The sequence below is a fragment of the Amblyomma mixtum genome, chromosome 1 (assembly GCF_055824585.1).
Source record: "Amblyomma mixtum isolate Tamu chromosome 1, ASM5582458v1, whole genome shotgun sequence".
Lineage (NCBI taxonomy): Eukaryota > Metazoa > Arthropoda > Arachnida > Ixodida > Ixodidae > Amblyomma > Amblyomma mixtum.
In genome coordinates, this window is record NC_143012.1 from 231,013,491 (window position 1) to 231,036,453 (window position 22,963).

General features: G+C 46.8%; 1 protein-coding gene across 1 annotated transcript; it reads left to right on the plus strand.

Moving 5' to 3' along the window:
* The first annotated feature begins 14,938 nt into the window (after positions 1 to 14,938).
* On the plus strand, positions 14,939 to 21,820 carry LOC149371121 (neprilysin-3-like). Its single transcript, XM_089579331.1, has 6 exons — positions 14,939 to 14,972; positions 15,640 to 15,924; positions 17,024 to 17,221; positions 18,946 to 19,181; positions 20,173 to 20,316; positions 21,473 to 21,820. The coding sequence occupies exons 1-6, from the start codon at positions 14,939 to 14,941 to the stop codon at positions 21,818 to 21,820; spliced, it is 1,245 nt and encodes a 414-aa protein (XP_089435457.1).
* Positions 21,821 to 22,963: the final 1,143 nt, after the last annotated feature.

Sequence of the window (22,963 nt, forward strand, 5' to 3'; positions counted from 1 at the left end):
AGCCTCTCGCGGACTGCCGTCGTAGGCGATGCAACACCAAGCGTTCTCCGAACACACTGGAGACTTCACAGGAACTGTCTGTGCAGAGCACACTGCTGCGCAAGGCTGCGACGATCCGGTGTCTTCTAACATGACAAACGGGCTTGAAGCAGCAAAAGCAGAAGCGAGCAGGCAGCGACGAGCGAGCAGGCGTCGTCACCTGCAAGTGCAGCGAACCGGCGGCTGCCACTAGGCGGCGGGCAGACACTAAGGAGTGCATAAAGGGTCTGAAGGAGTATTGAAGCCGACATACTCCTGCTTGGAAAAGTAGTAAAATCATGTGAATTCTTTATTTTACTCCTCCATTTCGTGACAGCGGTAAAAAAGGAGGATTTCCTTATTTTTACTACTTAAAGTCGTTTGCGCAATTTTCAATAAGGAGTTTAAAAGCGGACACAAGCTATTTATACTCCTATTTGGGCTTATTTGAGTTTGCAGTGTAGGTACGTCGCAAAAGGGAGCGTCACACAGCGGAGAAAAGGCGATTTCAGCTCGAGCGCAGTCAATAACGGCACGATGGGTCGAAAGGAAGTCACATCCCAGGATGATGTCGTGTGAGCAGTGAGACAGCACAATAAACTCGATGGTGTACAAAACATCTTGAATGAGGACACGGGCCGTACATGCGGCTGAGGGATGAATGCGCTGTGATGAGGCGGTGCGAAGCGAAAAGTCAGAAAGTGGGGTAGTCACTTTGCGGAGTCGGCGGCAGAGAGCTTCACTTATAACAGATACTGCAGCGCCCGTGTCGACGAGGGCGAGAACCTTGGCACCTTCCACGAACACTACGATTACATTAGCGGGACGACACGGAGGACTTGAGGAGTTCGAAACAAGCGCAGTTCTTGCCCCCGGAACTGCGGCTGTTAGTTTCCCTCAAGTGCGGAGCTAGAACGTTGCAGCATCGGAGAAGGGGAACGGCGTCGAGGGGAAGGCGATCGGCGAGTGGTGTAAATTTGGTGATCAGGGGAAACAAAGGGGGGACCAGGTGGACTTCTCGGCGAGGATAGTTCGGCATCGTACGGGTAGGAGCGCAGATCAGGTCGAGAAGGCGGAAGGCGCTAGCGGCAAAGCCGCGCGACATGGCCGGCCCGACCACAGGCGTAACAGATGGGTCCGTTGTCCGCAGTACGCCAGGGATTCGTAGGATGTGGGCGAACTCTTGAGAACGGAGCTTGAGACGGGGGCTCAGACGGCGGCGGCGGACGGAAAGAAGGGGCGGCCTGGTAGGAATCGGGTGCCGGCGTATGTCGTGGCCTGGCCACTGCTTGGGCGTACGTCAGGGGTGCTGTCACAGGCGGGAGCACAGGGCTTGACGGTAGCAGGTCAGCGACTTGGTCTTGCACGACACGGCGAATGGTAGGAGCCAAAGACGGGGTCGAGTCAGGAACTTGGCGGGCGGGGTCTTGAAAATGTGATATGAGGGACAGCTGGCGAGCGACCTCTTCACGAACGAAGGCTTTGATTTGGTTGAGAAGAGGGCAGTCCTCAGGAGAAGTACCGCCCAGGGCCAGTGCAGAGAGGGCCTCGTCGCAGACACCGGCACGCCGTGTGGAAGCGCGCTGCTTGCGGAGCTCGTCGTAGCTCTGGCAAAGCTTAATAACCTCACTGACGGTGGTAGGATTTTTCGCGAGGAGCATCTCAAATGCGTCGTCAGCGATGCCTTTGAGGATGTGATGGATCTTGTCCGCTTCTGGCATGGCGGCGTTGACACGTTTACAGAGGTCAACGATGTCCTCAATGTAACTTGTGAAGGTCTCGTCGGTGTGTTGAGCTCGGTCCCGTAAGCGCTGTTCGGCACGGAGCTTGCGCACCGCAGGGCGGCCGAATACTTCCGCAAAACTCTTCTTAAATACGGGCCAAGTGGGTAGGTCCGCCTCATGGTTTCGAAACCAGAGGTTCGCCACGTCCGTGAGATAAAAGATGACGTTACTCAGCTTGATAGTGTCATCCCATTTGTTGTAGCTGCTCACTCGCTCATACGATGACAACCAGTCGTCAACATCTTGGTCGGCAGTGCCACTGAAGAGGGCAGGATCACGCTGCCGGATGGCGCCAGAACAAATGACGGTGGTTGAACTGGCCGCCGGTGTTGGGGCAGTCTCATTTGGCATGGTTGACACAGGCGGCAGCGTACGGCTCCGGAGTTCCAGGCTCCGGAGTTCCAGGAGTATGATGAAAAAAAGCTACTCAGATTTGTGCCAGTCAGTGAATTGAAGACAAGTCATTATTATTTGAGAGAGAAATGCAATGGCGCTACAGGAAGAGGTACACAAGAAAGACTGACACAGGACAAGAGCTATGTCCTGTGTCAGTCTTTCTTGTGTACCTCTTCCTGTAGCGCTATTGCCATTTCTGTCTCAAATAATGCACCATGTAGCCCAAATTGACGTTCTTTTAAATCATTGTAATGGGCTTTACTGGCAAAAGATGCGACGGGCTGATCGTCTTCTTCTTTACAGATTATTATTTATACCCGGGAACCTAAGTCCTGAATAAAAATGGGGCAGTTGCACAATCCATTTGGCTTTTGCTTAACAGGCAGTGAGAAGCACGGTTACACAGAAGCGATAAAAGCCTTAGGCGAGAACCATGTGAAGCGAAAGTCTGAGTTATTGCCTCTATTTCATGATTTCAGATGGTTGACGCAAAGCTTTCAATGAGTGTATTCTTACAACCTAACCGTTTATCTGTTGACACTTTTTCCAGTGTTGTATGATCTGCTTCGAAATGGCCGTTCCATCTGAATATCATAGAGTGCTCATCAGTACTGTAGCTGCTAGTGAGTTCACTTACGAGTCGGGATGAGCATGCAGACTTCTAGCCAAACTTTTCCACAACCCACATGTGAAGAAAATTCTCCCGCGAGCAGTGAATGATGACACGTCCAGCGATGACATCATTAAAGAAAATGAAGAATGCTGACTTCTTTATTTTGTGAGTTTAAAGCTAGGTTTGCTTTAGACATATCCACGACTTTTTCGACATACGCAACACATCGAAAAGAAGGTTTTAGGTTTTCTTTTGGCACTCGAATTCTGTAACAGTGTCCAGGCCACATACGTAGGCCCGAGCTTGCCCCAAACTTAGTATCAAAGCCGGGCTCTAACCAGGCCCGCTACATAGTCACCCTACTGAGCAGGGCACAGCCCGCAAAGCTCGACGATATTTTGGGTCCGCCCGGGCCCGGGTCCGGTGGCGCAGCCGCTCAAGAGGTAAACTTCTCACTGTGTGCAAGTAGTCTCCTGCTACCCGGTTAAGATAATGGTCCGCAAAAGCTCTCAAATCGCGGCGAAGCTTCAAAAAATTGATGTGGTAAACACAAAAAGAAAGTATCGTAAGACGTGGTCGCCAGCTCGGCTGTTTTCAATAGTGACCTTTCCTGCGAATAGCCCCGAAGACCCGAGGTCCAACTGAAAAAGGTTAGATAGACGCACAAGAAACTCTGCGTTACCTCAAGATTTAAATCGATCAAAATTTACGGCCCGCTATATTTAAACACTAAAACGTCCTTGCAGCCATAGCAATAACATTTTATTTTCAAAGCGAGCGCTTTTGCTGTGTATTCATGGCCGCACTGGCCGAGTTTAAATGGAAACTAAATGGTTGGTTGGTTTATGGGGTTTAACGTCCCAAAGCGACTAAGGCTATGAGAGACGCCGTAGTGGAGGGCTCCGGAAATTTCGACCACCTGGGGTTCTTTAACGTGCACTGAAATCGCACAGTACACGGGCCTCGAATTTCTCCTCCAAAAAAATTGAGCCGCCGCGGCCGGGATCGAAACTAAATAAAAAAGCGCCTGTTAATTGCGTGGTATGTCTTTGAAGACACGGAGTATCCTTAGCCAATGCGCTCTGTGCCAAAAACGTTTTTCGTAGTAGAGCTGTGTTTCTTGTGCCGAATGCAGGTATTAAGAGACTCTTTTGGAAAAGACGGCTTCCCGTCATGCAGTCGAATGACGGTCCTTTTCTACTGGGTCTAATGAGACTTCAAATATTTAGTCGCGAGCTGTAGCTCCTGGTAGCTCAGACCGCATGCGCTCGCTGACACCTGACGCATCCCAAGCAGCGGTGCTGGATACTTTATAGGCCAACGCTCTTGTGCAAATGAACCCTGTATCAGGCGTTACAACGCTCCACTAAGAACGACACTGTGATTCATCCCGCTGCTTCATTTTTCGGTTTTTCTTTTTAACTTCTCTTGTATCGTCACAACGAGGCCAGGCGTGCGCGACCATAGGTACTTGAACATAGCGCAGTTAGTAACGCAGAATAAATTCGGCCTAGAAGTCAGCTCTCTCTCATTCCGCGACAATACATATTTTGTCGCAGTGGTTTATTAATAAACCACTGCAAATATTTGAGTGCCAGAATTTCTTCATTTCTCAGACGTTCCTCGTGGCAATAAACAAAATCAGTATTGTAGTTTTTCCCGCGTAAGGAAAAGGCAATTATAGGAGACATGAATAAGTGAATAAACACCGAGAAATTATTTTTTTTCAGCCAACATCATTCCCGTATCTTATTCGAGAAGCTGCTAGAACGCCGAAATGCACTTCATCCTGAAATAATGATTCAAAAGACGTGCACAGCCTGTGCAACCCAGGCCCACAACTTAAAGTCCTAGCCCGACCCAGGCCTGTCACTTCAAACAAGTTCCCGCCTCAGGCGCGGATAAACAGCACATTGTTCAATCAAAAGTGGTTGGGGCCGAGATGCGAGGAACTCGATGAGTGCTCTAAGTCGAACAACGAGCAGAAATGGCTATATCGAGAGTCAGAACAGCAGGATGTGAGGTATATAGTAGCTTCCCCGGGACTCTTTTATAACGATATCACTTTCTATTGCATGGCCCACTGCAACAACATCATCAGGATAACGACGATGATGAAGGTACAAGGGATCACGACGATTTACATCGCTCCTCTGACATCGTCGTTCCTATCATTATTACTGGTTCAGTACACACTACTACACATTCAGAGACATCAGATTTCGACAGTCCTGATCACCGAACTGTCGTTACCACAGAAACTAAAGACGTTACCCGCACATGGAGTCCGGGTGAACCGACAGTAGATACACGAACAAGTGCTGGAGAAGGATCGGCAAGCTCGACTTCGGCAACACCATCAACATCGACCACCACTTCGTCGTCGACGAGTACAACCTCGACCTCCAGAGTGAGAGTGCTCAACCCATGTACTACAGACGAATGTCGTATTCAAAGCGCTTATATAATGGAGCCGTTGAAACTCACTGAGGACCCATGCGAAAATTTCTACGAATTCGTGTGCGGCTACTACAACAGCAGAGGAAAGGAGGATGCCTACACTAAGGTAACTATTTCTGGCATTTGCTATCATATTTTAATTGTGCCTTCGTGGAGTGAGCCACATAACGGCACCATTACCGAGCGTTACCAACATGTCAGTGCATTCCGTTTCTGTAGAGTACTTAAGCTGTTTTCTGGATGACCAATGCCTAGCTTCCCGAATTAAAGCGCCGGAGCACAGACCACATCTGTTTATGTAACGAAAGCTTTTCTGCATTTCGCGATGTGCAAAGTGCGTCAGACACAGAAGGTGCAGCTCAGTATTGCACTTCGCTTTAGAACACACCTCCTGGAAGTGCACTCACAGTGCTGTTTATTTCGGCTGCGAAACAAGAAGAAACGGAGAACCATAACTTTAAATAGGATCTAATTAATGATTTCCAGAGCATTTTGCATTGTTACCTCTTCCTTGTTATCAGTGCTTTCGATTTCGCTGATTTTCAGTTTTCACATATTCAGGTATATAGATTGTTGATGAACTTACCCTGCACATAAAATATGTAAAAAGCTTTCTTATTTGAGTGGAGGAGCGCTGAAGAGCGCGCATTTTCAAATTAGGCCACGGAATTTATTTTCGCCGTTGTTTTGCCTAGTTCTTTCCGAAAACGCTGGATATCAGTCTGGCTTTCGAGCCTTACCGCAATTGATGTCGCGTCATGAATATTTGGGGAGAACAATTCTGTTTCATCGTACCACTAGGGTCAACATTCTTATGCAGGTGGCAGGTTTGGTAAACAGACCACGGGCTGAACGCAGTTCGGAGGTTAGCATATAGCAACGTCACTTGCGAAGTTTACGTAAAATGTACAGGAAAGCTACTCACAACAACGTCAACTAAAATTATGAGTGAGACACTCATTCTCGACAGAAGAACCCACGAGCTATGCCTTGCGGCTTCTACAAGAACAGCTCGAGGGCAGAACTGCTTTTTTATCCGTATTAAAGCAGTTGGAATGAGTATAATGAACATTAATTTGACTTTGCGCATATACCATCGGAGCTTACAGACGGCGAAGGAAGCCGGCCTCACATCGTGCCTCCATTTTCTTTTGGAGCTAAAGCCAATGCTTATAGCAAATATTTACAATTGCACTATGGATCGGGTCGTAAGACGCAGTGATTTTATCGTAACATGTTGAAACATGTGAAGTTGTGACAATCAGACGTTGTGCAAACTTGCCTTTCCAATTGCAGGCTCAAGCTGCCATACGCAATGCTTCCTTTGACACCATCTTCTCTAGCAATGTGCCGGCAAGAGGCCAGACCGCCTGGCAAATAGCCGCAGGACTCGGCAAGGCCTGCTTGAGGCATATCACGAACAAATACGATGAGGTGAGGGTGCAATGACTTTCCAGGAAGTCGCAGTGCACATCATAGTAGATATAGTCGAATTTCCACAGGCGCGCACGAGCTAAAAAAAAAAATCAAGAGTGAAAATATACATACGATGCACCTTTGTTGAAGAATACAGATCACTTTTCCTTTTTAATGCATTTCTGTAAACAATGTAAGAGCGGGGGCTAGTTGGTGCTTCATACTGATAAAATCGCGCTTAAAAGCACAGAAAGATGCGCTTCGTCCGTCTGTGTTTTCGTCTTTCTGTGCCTTTTAGCGCAATTTGATCAGTATGATTTTTGACAGGGATCTATCCCGTCCTTTCTCCACCTCCTGAATGATCGTCGATGGCGCTTATGTTTTCATGGAACCCCGCTTAGTTGGCATGTTTTGGAACCACCGACACTTGCAGAAAACAATGCTATTATATTAATCCAATCGGTTCTCAGTGCGGACGGAACACTTTGACCAATGGGGTTTAATCGTTATGAGTGCTCAGAACAGAGATACCTACTCGATTATTGATGCAATGCCCGTCTCCATGTGAACGGCGTGAGCGGTGGCATGGGCAATCGCAAATTCTTTCTTTCAGTAGATATCTTAAATGGAGGGAGGTAGGAAGTTGGGGTGGAAACAAGGGCTGTGTTTTCTTTACAAATATGAACGCCAGCCGTCGCAGCTTCATCACAGCTTAACTCTGAAGTGAAGAGGTCATATGGAGATATTTAAGTTATCGTTTATGGAGAAATTTTTTAGCTTCTTCGAATCCGTTATCCAAGGTGGTTAGGTTGGTTTAGATCGCGAAGCGCTATGCTGGATGTATTTGAGGGCCACCACATCTTCGAGACCCAGCTGCTGACGACAGCATGCCAGCTGTATTGAAAGGGAGTATTGAACTGTGGGGATGTGAAAAAACGCGAATATGCATGCTAGCGCTTCGTCTGTGATGCGTTTCCACAGTCGTGAAGGGCACGAAAATTGGAAATATTTTCGAAGTTGCTACAGCAGCTCCGTGAGAACAAGTGCCTGCGAAGCCGCAAGAAGTTCGCGATCAAGTTAACAGCATGCACTCTCTATCACTACTTCTTTGGGCTTTTATTATGAGAGAATTGAGTTTCTAGCTGTCTTTTATGAAAATTCGCAGGCGAATGCACTAAAGTCGTGGCTTGTCGAAATAAACCTCGACCTGACGAACTTGGGTGCTGCCTGGAGGGTCGACCCCGTGGACATGGCAGTTCGCCTCTCCCTCGACGTTGGCATTCCGGTCCTCTTTGATTTCACACTCTCCGACACCGCCTTCGTCGAAGGCAAGCGGGCGATGAAAGTAGGTGCATTGGTTCTACGTTGCTTATTTTATGGTCGTCAAATCGCCCGGAATTCCCTGCTTAGCATCCAAATTAAGATGTACCACAACGGAAAAAGCTTGCGCTTCAATCCAAGCTAACCTCTGATTCAGCAGGTCATGGGAAGCTTTATTTCTTTTTCTTGTGGGCGACCTTCAAGCGACAATCGGCAAACGATAGATTACAGATAGGCGGCATTGTATACTTTAACGGCATGGCTTTAATAGCATCGACAATGATGATATAACGGTAGCCATTTCACATATTCTCTTATGGTGAAAAAAAAAATGGTCACAGCATAGCACAGTGAAAGAGGAATATTACTCTCGTAAACTGGCACAGCAAGATGCGCGAAATTAAAAAATAGTCACTCCTTGCGGTGTTTCTAACTGCCAGCTTCGGCCCATGATCACACGTGACATTGGTGCGCATGAACAGCTCTCGATAACTTTATAACGCCTGTTTTAACGCTACTGCGTTAAAGACCCCGTTCTCCAGGAAGTCCGGTGTGGGCGTTGTTAGTGAAAAATCATGAACATGACTGGCAGGTGGTTCCAGAAAGCAACATAGGAGGCAGGGGTGGTATTCTCCTGGGGTGGTATTCTCCCGGTGTCGCCTTTTGCGACATGTCGCATTCGCTCTTCGCTGATTGGCTCGAGCCGCGGTGACAGCGGCGTGACGACACGGATCCGCCTTCCTGCTACGTCATCTTGACGTCGCCCCAATTTACTACGCTTAGTCGAAGAACAGAATGCGCTGAAGCAATTCGCGCGGGTGACGGGCTACGAAATTGATACTAGACGCCATGGATCTCACTCTCCTTGCCTGGTTTCTGAGTTGCGAAGAAGAGTGGCGTGTCCAGGGACATCGTGACCAGTTTGCCTTGGCCGACGACTCTTGTCGGCGGCATTACCGGCTGTCTAAGAGCACAGCACTGTGTCTACCGTCTGCTGAGCCGGACTACAACTCGCCATGCGAACTTACTTTGCACCGTCGTAAACAGACGACGAAGCAGACGTTGCCCGCTGCGACGAGATGGCCTTGGCAGCGCTTGCGCTTCCATCTACATTACCCTTCAAGGCATTTTAATGCACGTCAGTGCAACGAAACAGTGTCTGCACGAGCCAAAGAGGATTTAAAGCAATGTGACGACTTTTACGAACCTACAACTGAACATTAGAGAGTTTTAGTATTGCGGGCTTTGCGTAATTGCGTGCATAGCGGAATAGCGGGTCCAGAGTGCGCATGCGCAGAACGCTAATGGGGAAATAGCGTTAGCCATGGAGGAAAGAAACCGTTAGCGTACGAATGCAATCGGCAGTTGCAGCTTTTGCGCCCTTAGCGTGAAAACATGACGAAGTCCTTCCAAGTGAGAGCCGCCCGCATCCGCCAATTCAACAGTCCTTGTGATTCCGGTCGGCATGTTTACCGGCAACTACAGGTGCTCTTGCTTTTCGCTATGACTTACCTTGCTTCGACGATAAAGTTTAAGCGGCAATTCAGCCTAGTTTTTGAGATACGCTCTCGATTCTGGAGCGCGCAAGCCTAATGGGACTTCCAGCTACACTGCTACCGTCTGCAACTGCCCTAAACGCAGCCGAAACCTAGCTCAACCGTCTGGAACGAAACAAAATAAATTTGGAGCTTTTTCGCGGTGTTTTATAGACTTAAATGAAGTAAAGCGAGTTTATATTAAATTTGCAAATGTTTTTTGAAGATTAAACGTCATGTGATGACAAATATTCTTGCTATCAAAGATGCGAAACTACTGCTGCTAGTGAATCAGCAGTGGTAAATTGTCGCTTCTCGGAGTGAATGAAAGCACCGCTGACGAAAGTGCCGGCGGCGTTTTGCGTTTCTTCGAGCAACTGTACGCACTTTTTTAGGCCCCGCACTAATGCGACATGTCGCAAAAGGCGACACCGGGAGAATACCACCCCAGTGGCGCATCGCTTAATCGCTGCACCACTACCCTAAGGGGCGTGTGAGCACTCCCAGGGTTCTATGAGTGGAATGTAGAGCACAACCTTCGGCATGTATGGGACTGAACGCGTTACGCTATCCCGTCATACCCTTAAGGCGGAGCTTGAGTGTCCCCTCAAATTTTTAAAACGAATTTATACCATTCTCAATAGGCTTTCTCAGCAAAAATAAAAACAAAACGTTCGCTTCAAAACACCACAGTAAGCGGATGGACGATTGCATTCTTGCAGTCGGCGGGGTATATCTAGCGTCCTGATAATAGTTATATGATTGTTTTACGCAATTTAGCTCTTTGTTTTAGTAATTACTTTTGCTTCATAGTTCTTACGCCATTCCGACCACTCTCTTCTTACACAAAGAATATTCGAGGGGGGATGGGGGGGGGGGGCAGCTGTATTCTAGTCGTTTTACTTCCTTTTGCTTGCATAGTTGTACGAGCCCACAATGTGCCGGCTGCATGCTTCCATAAATATAAAAAAATTGTTTCATGAACACCAAACGGGCTACCCAGAGACCATGGTTTGACTGATGCTGTCAAATTGTTTTGCAAAATAAAGCTAGCAGAATCGCCCTACATAGGACTCTAGACCTCGTTGTGGAAAGTCGAGCTTTCTTTGACTTGAGTTTATTCGTAAGGCATATGTGGAATCTTGTATGATACTCTTGTGAACTGATATAACCTTCGATGAGGAGCAAAGTTAATTTTGCTTAAGAAGTTTGTCCTGGTGTTACACAAATAGATAAGAATACGAAAAAAAATCCATTGGGGCGCGTATTTAACAATAAATAGTAAAAAAATTTACAAGCGCCCAGAAGGTGGATTTGATGATATATTTATTGCTTTAGTGTAATCTTTAGATATGCGAGAAATTGCATTCATAAACCACTTCCTGTTGAAAAATGTGCTTGCCCAGAACTGAGTATCAGTAAACTGAATGGAAAACGGAGTACTTACCGCACCCGTAATTGCACAGCAAGCGTGGTTATGTTAATTTCCTAGCTCTACCATCGGCTAAACGGTAAGTAGCGAATTATCAGGTGTAGCGCTGATCCAAGTGAAAGGGAGGTCAAGAAACTATTGGCGAAGACTGACGCAGTTATGTAACTGCGGCGCTTGCACTATCCCGGAAAATTTTCGTAAAACCTTCTGTGCATGTGTTACACACTTCTTAAGGTGACGAGATCCAACAGAGGCTGAAACCTCGAAAAGCAATGTTTCTATCTTGTTTTTTTTTGTGCTGTTCATCAATAGGAAAATAATAGTGTATTCATCTTACAGCTCAATGTGGGGTCGAATCCCACCAGTGGCATATGGCTGTTTTTACTAATACTTTCTAATCAATCACCTTTCAGTCGCAAGATGACTATGCTATTTGCACATTGGGGAACGCCACAAATAAAAAAAAATTTGTAAGCTTTCTTTGGTTGTTTCGGTGACCGATGGCTTTCTTTATATGTCACAACGAAACCCTCATACCCCTAACCCTGCCTGTCCAAGAGTTATTAAAGATAACCTGAGATAATCTCAGATAATCAGACCTGCGCATTTTCCCTACACGAGCCGGAAAAAATGTGTCAGAGATAAGGGTGCTCCGATGCAGAATGCGACCTGATGCATGGTGCAAAAATACAAAAATATGCACGTATTTACATAAAACATGTTTTTTATGAGATACAACAGAAATTAATGCTGAGGGCCTAGCAGTATATTGTGGTTGCAAGAAGAAAACGAACATACATGGAGCTTGAAGACAATATTCTTCACTGCTTCCGCAGTTCAGGATCAGCGACATTTGGAAAGCGTGGCTCAGCAAACGCAACGAGATGTTCAAATTGCCCAATGGGGTCCTTGGCTACTTCCGCGACATGTTGTCGGTCTACCCTGGCTACGGCCCTGACATCAGCACGAGCCTACCAGGAGAGTTCTTTAATTACGACCAAACACGTAAGCGCATTTCTCTTATCGGACACTGCAAAAGCACACGCGTCTTGTATTCGTTTAGCCACTCGTGCGGTTGCAACCTCGAAAGGCACCTCGTGTTTAGATAGGATCACTGCACAGGTGTTTTGTTATATTTCTTTTTGCGGCAAGAATGAAATGAAACACGGAAACGTCAAGCGCTGTCCTGGTACTGGTGCTGCAAATGGAAATGTAATAGTGAGGACACCTGGGGTCCTTCAGAAACGCTCTAAAGGTGCTCTACCCTCGGTAGTTACTGCCATCAGGCGGACAGCTAAAATTTATTTTGGTTGGGATAGCCGTCCCCCCGTGGTAGCTGATTGAGCATGCAACATGTTGCGACTCACTGCAGAGAGTCTTGCTAGTTGACGACCTCAATCGAACGCACACACACGTTATAAGTTATTTAAACCATCTCAAGGGCTCAAAATAAATTCACTGGTCTGCTGAAAAGCGGTCTCTACCTGGTTTCGATAAAAGATGTAGGACAAAGAAGGCAGTAATTTTTCAATAGCATCCACTCAAGCGCAGAGATTTGGTGACAGAAGAAAGCTACGTTGCGTTTACAGCAACTTCGCAATTGAATAATGTTTTTTTTTGTGCGTGCTGCTTCCGGGGTTGCACTAGCGACCATAGCCTGTCGCTCTTTTTGGCAGAGTGACTGATCCGGACAGGCGGTGGCCCCGCCTTAAATGTACTGCAACTCGTTAACTGCACTGCTGCAGCATTAGGCGGCGGCCATATGTGTTGTGATATGACGGCGTGAACGTCAGCTCAACACATTAATGGGCGCCGTTGCTCTGCGCTTCAACGGTGGGGGCAAACTGTTGCCGGCAGAGTATTGATGGGGCGCAAACAACTGGAAGAGAACTTTACGAAGGATTTTAGGGAAGAGTGAGGTGTCTGATGTGTCCGTATGGAAGCGTGAACTCAGCGATCCACCTAATGTGCCTGAGCATTAACTCATTTGGCTACAGTACAAGATGACAGAGCCGAAATCTTGGCTGGACACTTAGAAGAAAAAGACCCGTGAGCTGCGATACGCTGGCCTGCCTGGCTCTGGCAAAGCAAAGGGATGGCCCAAGGTGTTAGGAAAAATTTTTGCTCTTATCATGCATCCTGACCACAAACAAAAAATGAGTGAGCCTGAAATCTGTAAAATAGGTCCTTTACCACTGGCGCTCAATGTAGTGATGATATAGTGTGCACAAGAGCACTGCATCAGCCTCATTTTGAGGCACAGACCTGAATTACCCGTGCGAGACCGGTCCGAGCACTTTGATGCATGCCATAGATTGGTGCTTGTTGGACTAGTTGGTTGAGTGTTACTTCATTGGCAGCGCAGGTAGAGAGAAGGGACGGGATAGGACACAACGCTCTTTACTCTTGTGTCCTATCCTGTCCCTTCTTTATGCCTGCGCTGCCACTCAATTCATGTATGCGCTGGCTCATCTCAGCCCCGCCAAGTTCTCCCCGTAGCCTGCCAAGCCTGTCGCACCGAACTTGGCGGGAGGCCCGACCCGGCCTGGCCCATGCCTTGTCCCTCCAGGAGTTAGAGTAACCACATCGCGCATAGTACACAATAAAGTAGCGCAAAGAATCAAATAAACCTCACACTGATCGGCTGATAAAGCGCATTGTCGGATGCCTAAATGCAACGAAAGCAACACCGAATTGCACACATATTTCTACAATAGATGGAAGTAAAACAAATGAAGCAAACGTTGTGCCCCTAGTTATTGTGAAGTCGCCAAGGAACAGGTGGCGAAGGCAGGCACTTTGTTAGCTTATATTTTCTCGGAAAAGCATATCGAAAGAAAGGCAATCCCGTACTCTGACATTCTCGCTCTGGTCTGCAAAAAAAAGGAGGCGTCCCTGCAGAGGCAGAACAGTGACTGATATGCTGTGCTATACAGCATGTTGTCGGGCCACCAAATACCGCAAGAAAAAGCTTGAAGCGGAATAGTTTGTTTAAGGTTTTTGTAAAGACAGCGCAAAAAAAGACGAGGATAACACAACAGACGGGACTGGCGCTAAATTTGCGCTTTATTTCAGAAGAAGCAACAGAAGGATTATACAGACAACGATCAACCACGATCAGTTCGGGAGCGTACGAATATGATGATACACGCCGTCAAGATGTACTGCACATGGGAAACAGCAGAAGCCAGGTGCCGGGGAATCATAAAAAAAGAAGAGAAAACGGAAAGACCAGACAGATTCACTGGGAGCAGCTTTAGCATTGAAAAGCGCGTCCAGAAAACTACAGACCTGAAACAACTAAAGATCAAAAATTTGTTCGTTTGTTTCATGTGGTAACGTTCCAAAGCGGCTCAAGCTATGAGGGAAGCCGTAGTTTAGGGGTCCGGAAATTTCGACCACGTGTTTTTCATTAAAGTGCACTGAAATTGCACATTACGCGGGCCTCCAGAATTTCGCCTCCATCGAAATGCGACCACCACGGGTGGAATCGAACCCGTGTCTTTCATGTCAGCAGCCGTGCGCCATAACCACAAAGCCACTGTGGCGGCTTGGCGTGGACTTCACGCAATGTGCTTCGGCGGGTTATGTGGGTTACAGCACATATCTTTCTAAATACTCGATGAACATCATTTTGCCCCTTTTTTATGAGGAACGTTAGAGGTGCGAGCGGATGTAAGCGGGCAGAATCTGACGCGTTCTGGCTCTTTCTTGTAAGGATTTAGTTTTTTGCCTCCCACGCTTGCCCACCTGGAAGGGGAAGCTAAATTATTTCGCGGCAACGCTCGCGAGAGAGCATACCCTTTGTAAGGCATTGCTCGTTGTCAAAGAGTACGTTGATGAGGACCTCTTGAAGCAATGCAAACAGGCTACAGCGCCATTTCTATTTCCTTTTGCAGTTAACAACAAAATACAAAATCACGCGAATGAGGGTAGCCCCTTTATTACTGGAGCTCTCAAAGAAATGGACCTCAACATGGAGCCACACATGAAATCAGGTGAGTGTTTGTTGTCACGAAAACCGAAATGTGTATGAAATCGCGACTGTTGTCTTTCAGGCAAGGCAGGACTTCTCATTCAGAAGTTGGAGGGAGTTCTTGATATGTGGGCAAGCAGAAGTCAGTGCTTGTCCCACTAGGGGTTCTGTATGCACAATATTATTTCTTTGTTAGCAACGTTCACAAAACCAAATTACAATCTAATTGCTTACTCAGTGGCTGGCGCTAGGAAGCCTCGTGTCACCCTCGAATACATGACTCGGTGGTCACATGCATGCTTGCAAAAGGGCATCAATCTAACCATAGCTAGATGTTTTGCTTGCATTATTATCCCAGCCTAACTCACCCAGTTCATAGGCCAGTTAATATGACATTTGCAGGAGCTTGATGACCATAAGGTGACCATCTGTCGTTGCTCTGTTACTCAATGTAAAATTTTGGTGCTATTCAGACACTTCCCTTCCCAAATGGTACCTCCCCGTTCACATTCCTAATGACTATACCGCTTTTGATATTTGTCAGCCTGAAAGCATTCACTGTCGGTCAGTACCAAACGCAATATAATTTGGGAAATGCCTTCACACTGATGTTCCGCAGTGTCCGAGTGACCACGTGGAGACGTGTGGAACGATACAGCATTTCTACAACATTACTTTTGCGCGGGCAGATCAGTGGGCCTCCTCGGTAACCAGATACACCCACGGCAAGTACAAACCTGGCGACAAGATTACTTTCCAGAAGGAGCTGCTCCAAGATTTCGCTGTGGTACTGGCAGACCCCGGCTGGGGCGGCTTCGGAATGCGGTCTGTGCTGGCCTGGGGCCTGTTCGAGACCCTACTCCCTTACACGCGGTTGGACGAGTTTGCCAGCGGAAAGGACGCTAGGACGTTTTGCCTCGATCAGGCCCTGGAAATCATGGAGTTCCCCATTACTGCCAAATACTTGCGAACTAGTACGTACTTGCGCTCTTCACTTAAGTGTTTGGGAAGATTGTGGCATGCACACAAAAAGCGCACAGTGAAGTTGCCCGATATTGCACTTTGACGACAGTGGGCAAGTAACTTAAATAGAATGTTTCGTAGTACCTCTAGAGATATTCTGTACAACTGGAGAAACAGCGAAAACGTTCATAGCACTCAGCTGCAATATCTGCATCTATTTGGCACCGTAACAATAAAGTAAACTTCTTATAGCGCGACTGGGTGCAGCTCGTTAAGATGTGATACTTAGATTAGTTTTGCCTCACTTGTGTAGCGTATGATTGGGTTATTTATTTATAATGTGGACGAAAGGCCATCCGAAAGAATGAATAGAAAACGCCCGAATTCAGAGAATTCAAAGCAGCGGAAACTAAAACATATCTTTGGTGGTAGAACATATGTGACGTCATTCCCTCCTTCGTAATCATTGAACACAAGTGACTGAGCTGGTGAAGCTAAAATTCGCCAATAGCACCTTGAACTATTATTGAGATGGACAGCTGAACATAGCCTGTAGACCATCAGGAAAGAACCGCCCCACAGTTAAGCCGCATATTTTAAAACTCCACGAGATAAGGGTGCCATCATCAATGATGAGGCGGCATCTATGCTTAGCGGTCTGTATTCCGTAGCTCAAGAATGGACGATAGGCTGCTGGCTTTGAGACTTGATGCGTTTTAGAACGTAGCAGTACTGGTGATCTTCTCCGAGTTTACTCATCACTATAAAAATGTACTAAATATACTCAAGAAAGAAAGCTTGGAGAACATGGGTATCTAAAACGAGCGCAGCGTTCGTGCACGTAAGCCCATTTCGTGCAGCATTGTATGTTCTCTCAAAAGCATTCTTTTTATAGCCGCGTCACCTCTAGTTAGCGATTTTCAGATTCCCTTATTTCCCTAAATGACGTACGTTTTGTTTTTCATAACTGACCTGCCCGCCCGCAAGCCTCAACAAAGCGGCGGCAAATTATGAACGAATTTTTGAAGCGAAATTTTGAACTGATAGAACTGAAGAGATCTTGTGCAGATTACCCATCTCTATGCGTTTGTATTCCACCGGACTTCGCAGATGTCAGCCAGGCTACGCTGAACAAAGCCACGGACATCTTTATCAAAGTCTGCGCCGCCTTCAGAGCAACCTTGGAGGCATCCACGTGGCTCGAGGGCACCGCGCGTGACGTTGCTCTCCGGAAGCTGGCAAATATGAAGGCCCACATTGGAAGTCCCGGCCAGAGGCTAGACGAAGCCTACTTGAACGAATACTACGGTCAGTTGGCGCCAAATGTTTAGACGAACAACACTGAAAGAATTACGGAACTATTATTTGCACTGGATATTACGGAATGAAGCGTAAGCACAATGTGGTCCCAATTCCTAGTAGACTGAGGATGCGTATGAAATAGAGACACATACGTATTGCTCCTGCAAATAATTCTTATTTTTCTAGTGTCCATTTTTTTCATGCTTACCATTATCCAATAAGGCAAAAGCAGGTTTTTTCAGCAACGTCTTAATAAATTCTGGGGTTGTTAATATTTGTAAAGATATTAGTTGCAACCGTGAAATCTGTTTATATAGAAAAAACTGTTGCCTTCTAGATTTAGAACTACATCAGCATGACGCGGGCGCTCGTCCCTCGGCGTTTATTCTGCGCAAGCCAATAATGACAAGGAAAAAATTAAAAAAAAGGCCAAAAACGAAGCATATTATACGCACTTAACTGCATCGCGCACGCTCTACAAATTGTGAAAAGAAACAGAAAACGTAGAGCGCACTTGAAATAAGAACATTGTTTCAATACAAAACTCCACAACGTACGGCGGAGAGCTGGTCTTACTACGTGGTATGTATGTGTGTGCACATGTACACAGGTATGTACAAATGCCATGTATGTACACATGACATGTATGTACACATGTTTGTCGGCACCTGTGTTTTATTTGCCATGCTTCGTCCAGTTTGGCGGCTAACGCTAACACAAACGGAAACTACAAAACTGGAATCTTCCTCAACAGCCTTCAAAAAATCGCTCTGCGTCTACCCATATACTCCTCAAATAAGTGACTTCAATACACTGGCCTCTTTCTCACTCTCGCCGAACTAACACAACATCGGGACTGGCAAGTAGCCCGCTCGTCTTGTATGGAGCAGGGATGAGACTTCCTGAATCGAGCAGGCAACAACCTATCAACTTGACACCAGTTAGCCAATTGCCTCAGCTACCGCACATCTCAATTCCAAACATACCAAAAACACGACGCCACACCTCTATGACGGTCGGCGTAAAGCCCATGCAAACCATCACCGCAGAGAAAGCACATATAAAACCATTACCAGCAGACCATGGCGGAGCAAGCGCTCTTTTACTGAGCCTTAGTACTGGTTTCAAATAAAGTTTTTACCCCTTCTCCTTATCGGGGCTGCTTTTCTAAGCATGGCCTTACACCAAGTAGACTGAATTCCAAATCTGGTGAAGTGCACATTGTACAGCGTTTCAAAAGCTAATTACAAGGCGGTGCAATGCGCATTCTTTCAAGGCTGCTACATAAACAAAATTTCCAAATCTTATGGAGGTAATGTGCGACATAGCATAGAGCAAGCCACAGCCAACGCAATGAACCTACTACTTTTGTCTCTCAAAGTGGTTCATAGTTTATGAGGGTTTGACGTCCCAAAGCATCTCAGGCTATAAGGGAAGCCGTAGAGAAGGGTTCCGGAAATTTCGACCACCTGAGGTTCTTCAACGTGCACTGACATCGCACAAAAGTGAGGTTTCTGTGATTCGTTATAAAAAATAACGATTAGGTTTCGCGTACACTATGCATGTGTTATTTAACTGAACCTCAGTAAATTACCCCTGTGGTAAATACCACGGATTTTGTTTATGAAGCACCCTTTGGTACTGCTTTCAAATTTTGTGTCATGGTGACCGCACCTTCCAAATGTTCGCTTCTTGACAAAGAAATCTTCCATCCTTCTCTCAAATCGCAGCTCAATTTCCCGACATCCCGCCTGACGGCAGCTTCTTCGACGGATGGTTGAAGGCCCGATCGGCCCTAATTCACCAAAAGTGGACGGACCAGAATAATGCCATCTTCCCCATCAGCAGGCTGGCCCCCTACTACGTGTACGAAGGCAACGTCGTGGTCATCCCGGCAGGAGCATTGCAGCCAGAGTTTTTTCCTGCGAAGGGAGTTGCGGCCGTGAACATCGCAAGGCTAGGCAATGTGAGTCAATAACCTCAAATAAGACTAACACAGTGGCTATAATGAGGAAACGTTCATGCCAAGAGTTGAAGCAACTGCACCGGGAATGAACACAGATAAATCCTGTCATGAATTCTCCACCGAACGGAGGGGCTTATGTCCTGCAGATTATCCCGTATAAGATTCATCCACACGAAATAGTTTCTTGTGAGCGCGACGATCTTGTCCGTGATGCCTACCTTTCAGGTAGCTGATTGGAGTGACTTTAGAAGCTAAAGGTTGTTTTCTTCCATAGGATGTGCCAGTCTTTGGAGCGCTGAACTAGAACAACAGTGTATCCCTATTTTCATGGGAGAAGAAACACGGTCATTAATTGTGTGTCTTAAGCCAACTCCATGTAGAACTTGAACAATAGAACAGGGTACAAAAGAAGCACGATCTTCACCCGAATACTTGTTTAAATGCAATGTACAGTCGCGGGTAAAAAAGATTAGCACACATGACGGAACACCGGAGCGCCGGAATGACAACGCGTGGCGCTGCGGGTGGCGAAGAGGCTGATAACGAGAGTGCCGGGCCGTTCCCATTCTACAGTATTAGGGGGGTTCAGCGGACTGCCACGGACAGCAAAATTACTGGCTAAAAGCAGCGCTATCATCTATTGTTCCCGCGAGTTCCTTTTGACAAACCATCGCGGACATAAAAAAACAGCAATAAAAAGAAGCCATCTGCTCATGACAACCGAGCCAAAATAAATGCAGCAAGCACAGTCATGTAGGGTCGGCACTTCAACGCTCGGGCGGTGCACGCTTGATAAAGCTTACTTCATGCCGCCCCCCCCCCCCCCCCCCCCCCCCCCCCCTTCGCTGCAAACATGGAAACGGCCCGATAGGCAAGTCTGCGTACCGCAGCGCCGCGTGGTGAGATATACGAATTCTAATCGCCAATGATCTGTGCTAATATTTTTTGCTCGCGACTGTACGCTATTTGTGTCCGTGTGTTTTTGCTGCAGGACTTGGCCCACGAGATCATGAAGGCCTACGACGGTACAGGGATATTGTATGACGACAACGGTCAAGCCAATCCCTGGAACACTACGGCCAGCGTACAGCGCTACGTCTCAAGTATGAAGTGCTTGCACCACTCCCACGAAACGGTGAGACACACAGCACTGGCAAAAGGTTGTCTAAACGAACTGTGACCAGATAAGCGCCTTATTATTAGAGCAATAGTGCTCAAAATGGCCGACATTATTTTAGGTATGAACTAAAACGAAATTTTTAAAGATGTTTTATTCATATTGCCACGAGAAAGAACAAAAGGCATATCTAACTATGCTACTCTTTGGCGTCCTGGCATAGTATTTATGTCGATATGCTTGTCGCCTGGCATATTTAATGCACCTGTTCGTCTTGAACAGCTACATAGTGATGTAAGGTAGTTAGTTTTACAAAGCTACTTCCAAGCCCAAAACGTTACTGAACGATAGCACAACACCAGCGCTATGAAGGTACAACATAGTGCTGCTTTTTGCAGTCCTATCACCTTCGGCTTTCTGCTTCGCGCTGCATAATTCGGCATAACTGAAAGGTGTTTTATTAAGCGCATATGAATAGTTTTGGCAGTGCACATAGGTATCTGTAACCACACCACGCCCATATCCCATATTAGTTTATGGCGATGAGGCTCAGCGGTTCAAGACCAAACTACTAAAGTAATAAAATTATTTGTCTTTACTTTCGTCTTGAAGACAGATTGAGGACAAGGGGAGCAGTTTATGCATTTTAGAGTGCATGTCTAAAAATTCTGGACAAGCGCATTTTATGAATGAATTTTTTTTAATTAACGCATTTTTGTTTCGCATATCGCAAGGTCTCACAATACCACTCAGTATATCCGCAGATCCTTCCTAGGGGCGCTCGTAGTTTCCTAGTATTTATTGTAAAAAACGCACCCCTTCGTTTTCGACCTAAGGTACTGTCTTCAGTAATCGGTGGAAACAGGAAAAACATTAGAAGTGGTATTCTGCTGCGCATTGGGCTGTTATACGACTACCATCAATATGTTCATAACAGTATCATACAATATTTCGCAGTTGCCTCACAATTAGCAGTGATGTCTTAGAAAGCTGTACTTGAGATCAAATAAAATATTCTTAGATTCTACGCTCACTTTTCAATTTTATTGGAACATTCAAGTTGTTGGACAAGTTCTCACGAGCGTCTGTGCGTTCAGAGGTTTCGGGTAGTTACCGCCATTGAGGAGCATATCGAAGTTGTCGCATATATTCCTAATGATTCCTTCCACTGCAGGCGGGATACTCTCCTTCCAATCTGCCACTAAACGAAACCGTGGCGTCGGCAAACGTGGCAGACCTGGTGGCCGCCACCGTAGCGCACGCCGGGCTCCAGAGGCTGCACATTTCCGAGAGGACGAGCACGTTGCCGGGCCTCAACCTGACGGCCGAGGAGTTGTACTTTGTGGGCCGCTGCATTGATGCCTGCAAGTACAAGAACAACTCCGACACACCAGCGGGGCACCTCGTAAACCCCCTCGCCCGCTGCGAAGTGCCTGCAATGAACATGGAGGCCTTCTCGGCGACATTCGGTTGCAGGGCCAAGACACGCATGAACCCGTCGCCGAAATGCTCCGTCTGGTGACCGCTGCACTCTCTAAGCTGCACCAGCTGCCTGCGAGGATGGTTTCGTGTTTTTCTTTTCTTTTGTTCTTGAATGCACAATTATTTTGATCCCTTCGGTTGTGTTGGCGAGTGGGAACAATAGCTTAGAAGGCTACGGGCGCCTAACCATTAGAACGCATCATATGGTTCAAAAGAAGCGAGTTTGAATTTGTTAAGCATCCCTTGAAGATTCGGGGGCTGCGCCGTTCCGCTGCTCTGCGCTTGATCGTCGATTCGATAGCCGTCCATGTAAGCCTGCCTGAGGCTTAATTCTATCCTCTAAACCGTGCAATACTTCGACAATGGTACACACGAGCTCTCTGCTCGCCTTGGAGGTGTTTAAACGGTGATCTTGGCTTAAAAGCACCTCAGGATCTAAAAGGCAGCTCCCCCCCATGGAAATAGAAAACTTTAATCGCTTGATTTTGTTTGTTTTTTTTTGACGCCAGCTTGCATCGCAACCAGAGCTTTCCATTATTACCGATGAGAGATCAAGATTAGGCGGATCGCTTTCAGTGGTTTGAAACGCATTCGAAAGGTTCATAAATACACGAAGCTGCGATTCCCGGCGTAGCTGCTGGTCGAATATAGTGCAGCAGTTTCGGGATGCGTCGCCAATATTCTCATATGCACCATCAGTAAAGGCGAGCTGAGGTTGTTTTTCTTCATAATTAGAGGTGATTGAATGATTAGTACGTACGAAGCTTCAAGGCGAAACATGCCATGTCGATTTGCTCAGGCATTTAAAATAGTGAAGTAGTCGCAGATTAAAACAATGATGATGTTCACATTTGTCCACACCGCGTTCTGGAAATACGGAGGACCTGATGATGATGCCATTGTTGTTGAAATTTCGAATTCCGGCTGCTTTCGCTCACACCCCACCCTTCGTTGTCCGTCCGCGCAAAACCACGCTTCGCAGGCTTAACGTTCGGCGCCGGTGATTTTCTTCAGCTAAAGCTTCTTTGCGTAAACGTAGTTCCGCCAAACATGACGTCATCACTGCAGCCCCTGCCCGTCGTGTGCACAAAGAAGTAGACTAAACGACTACGCTGCTTCAGTCGGAGATTACGTCACCACTTCAAATCCTAGCCCAAAGAGGCCGCATTTTTACATGCAATTT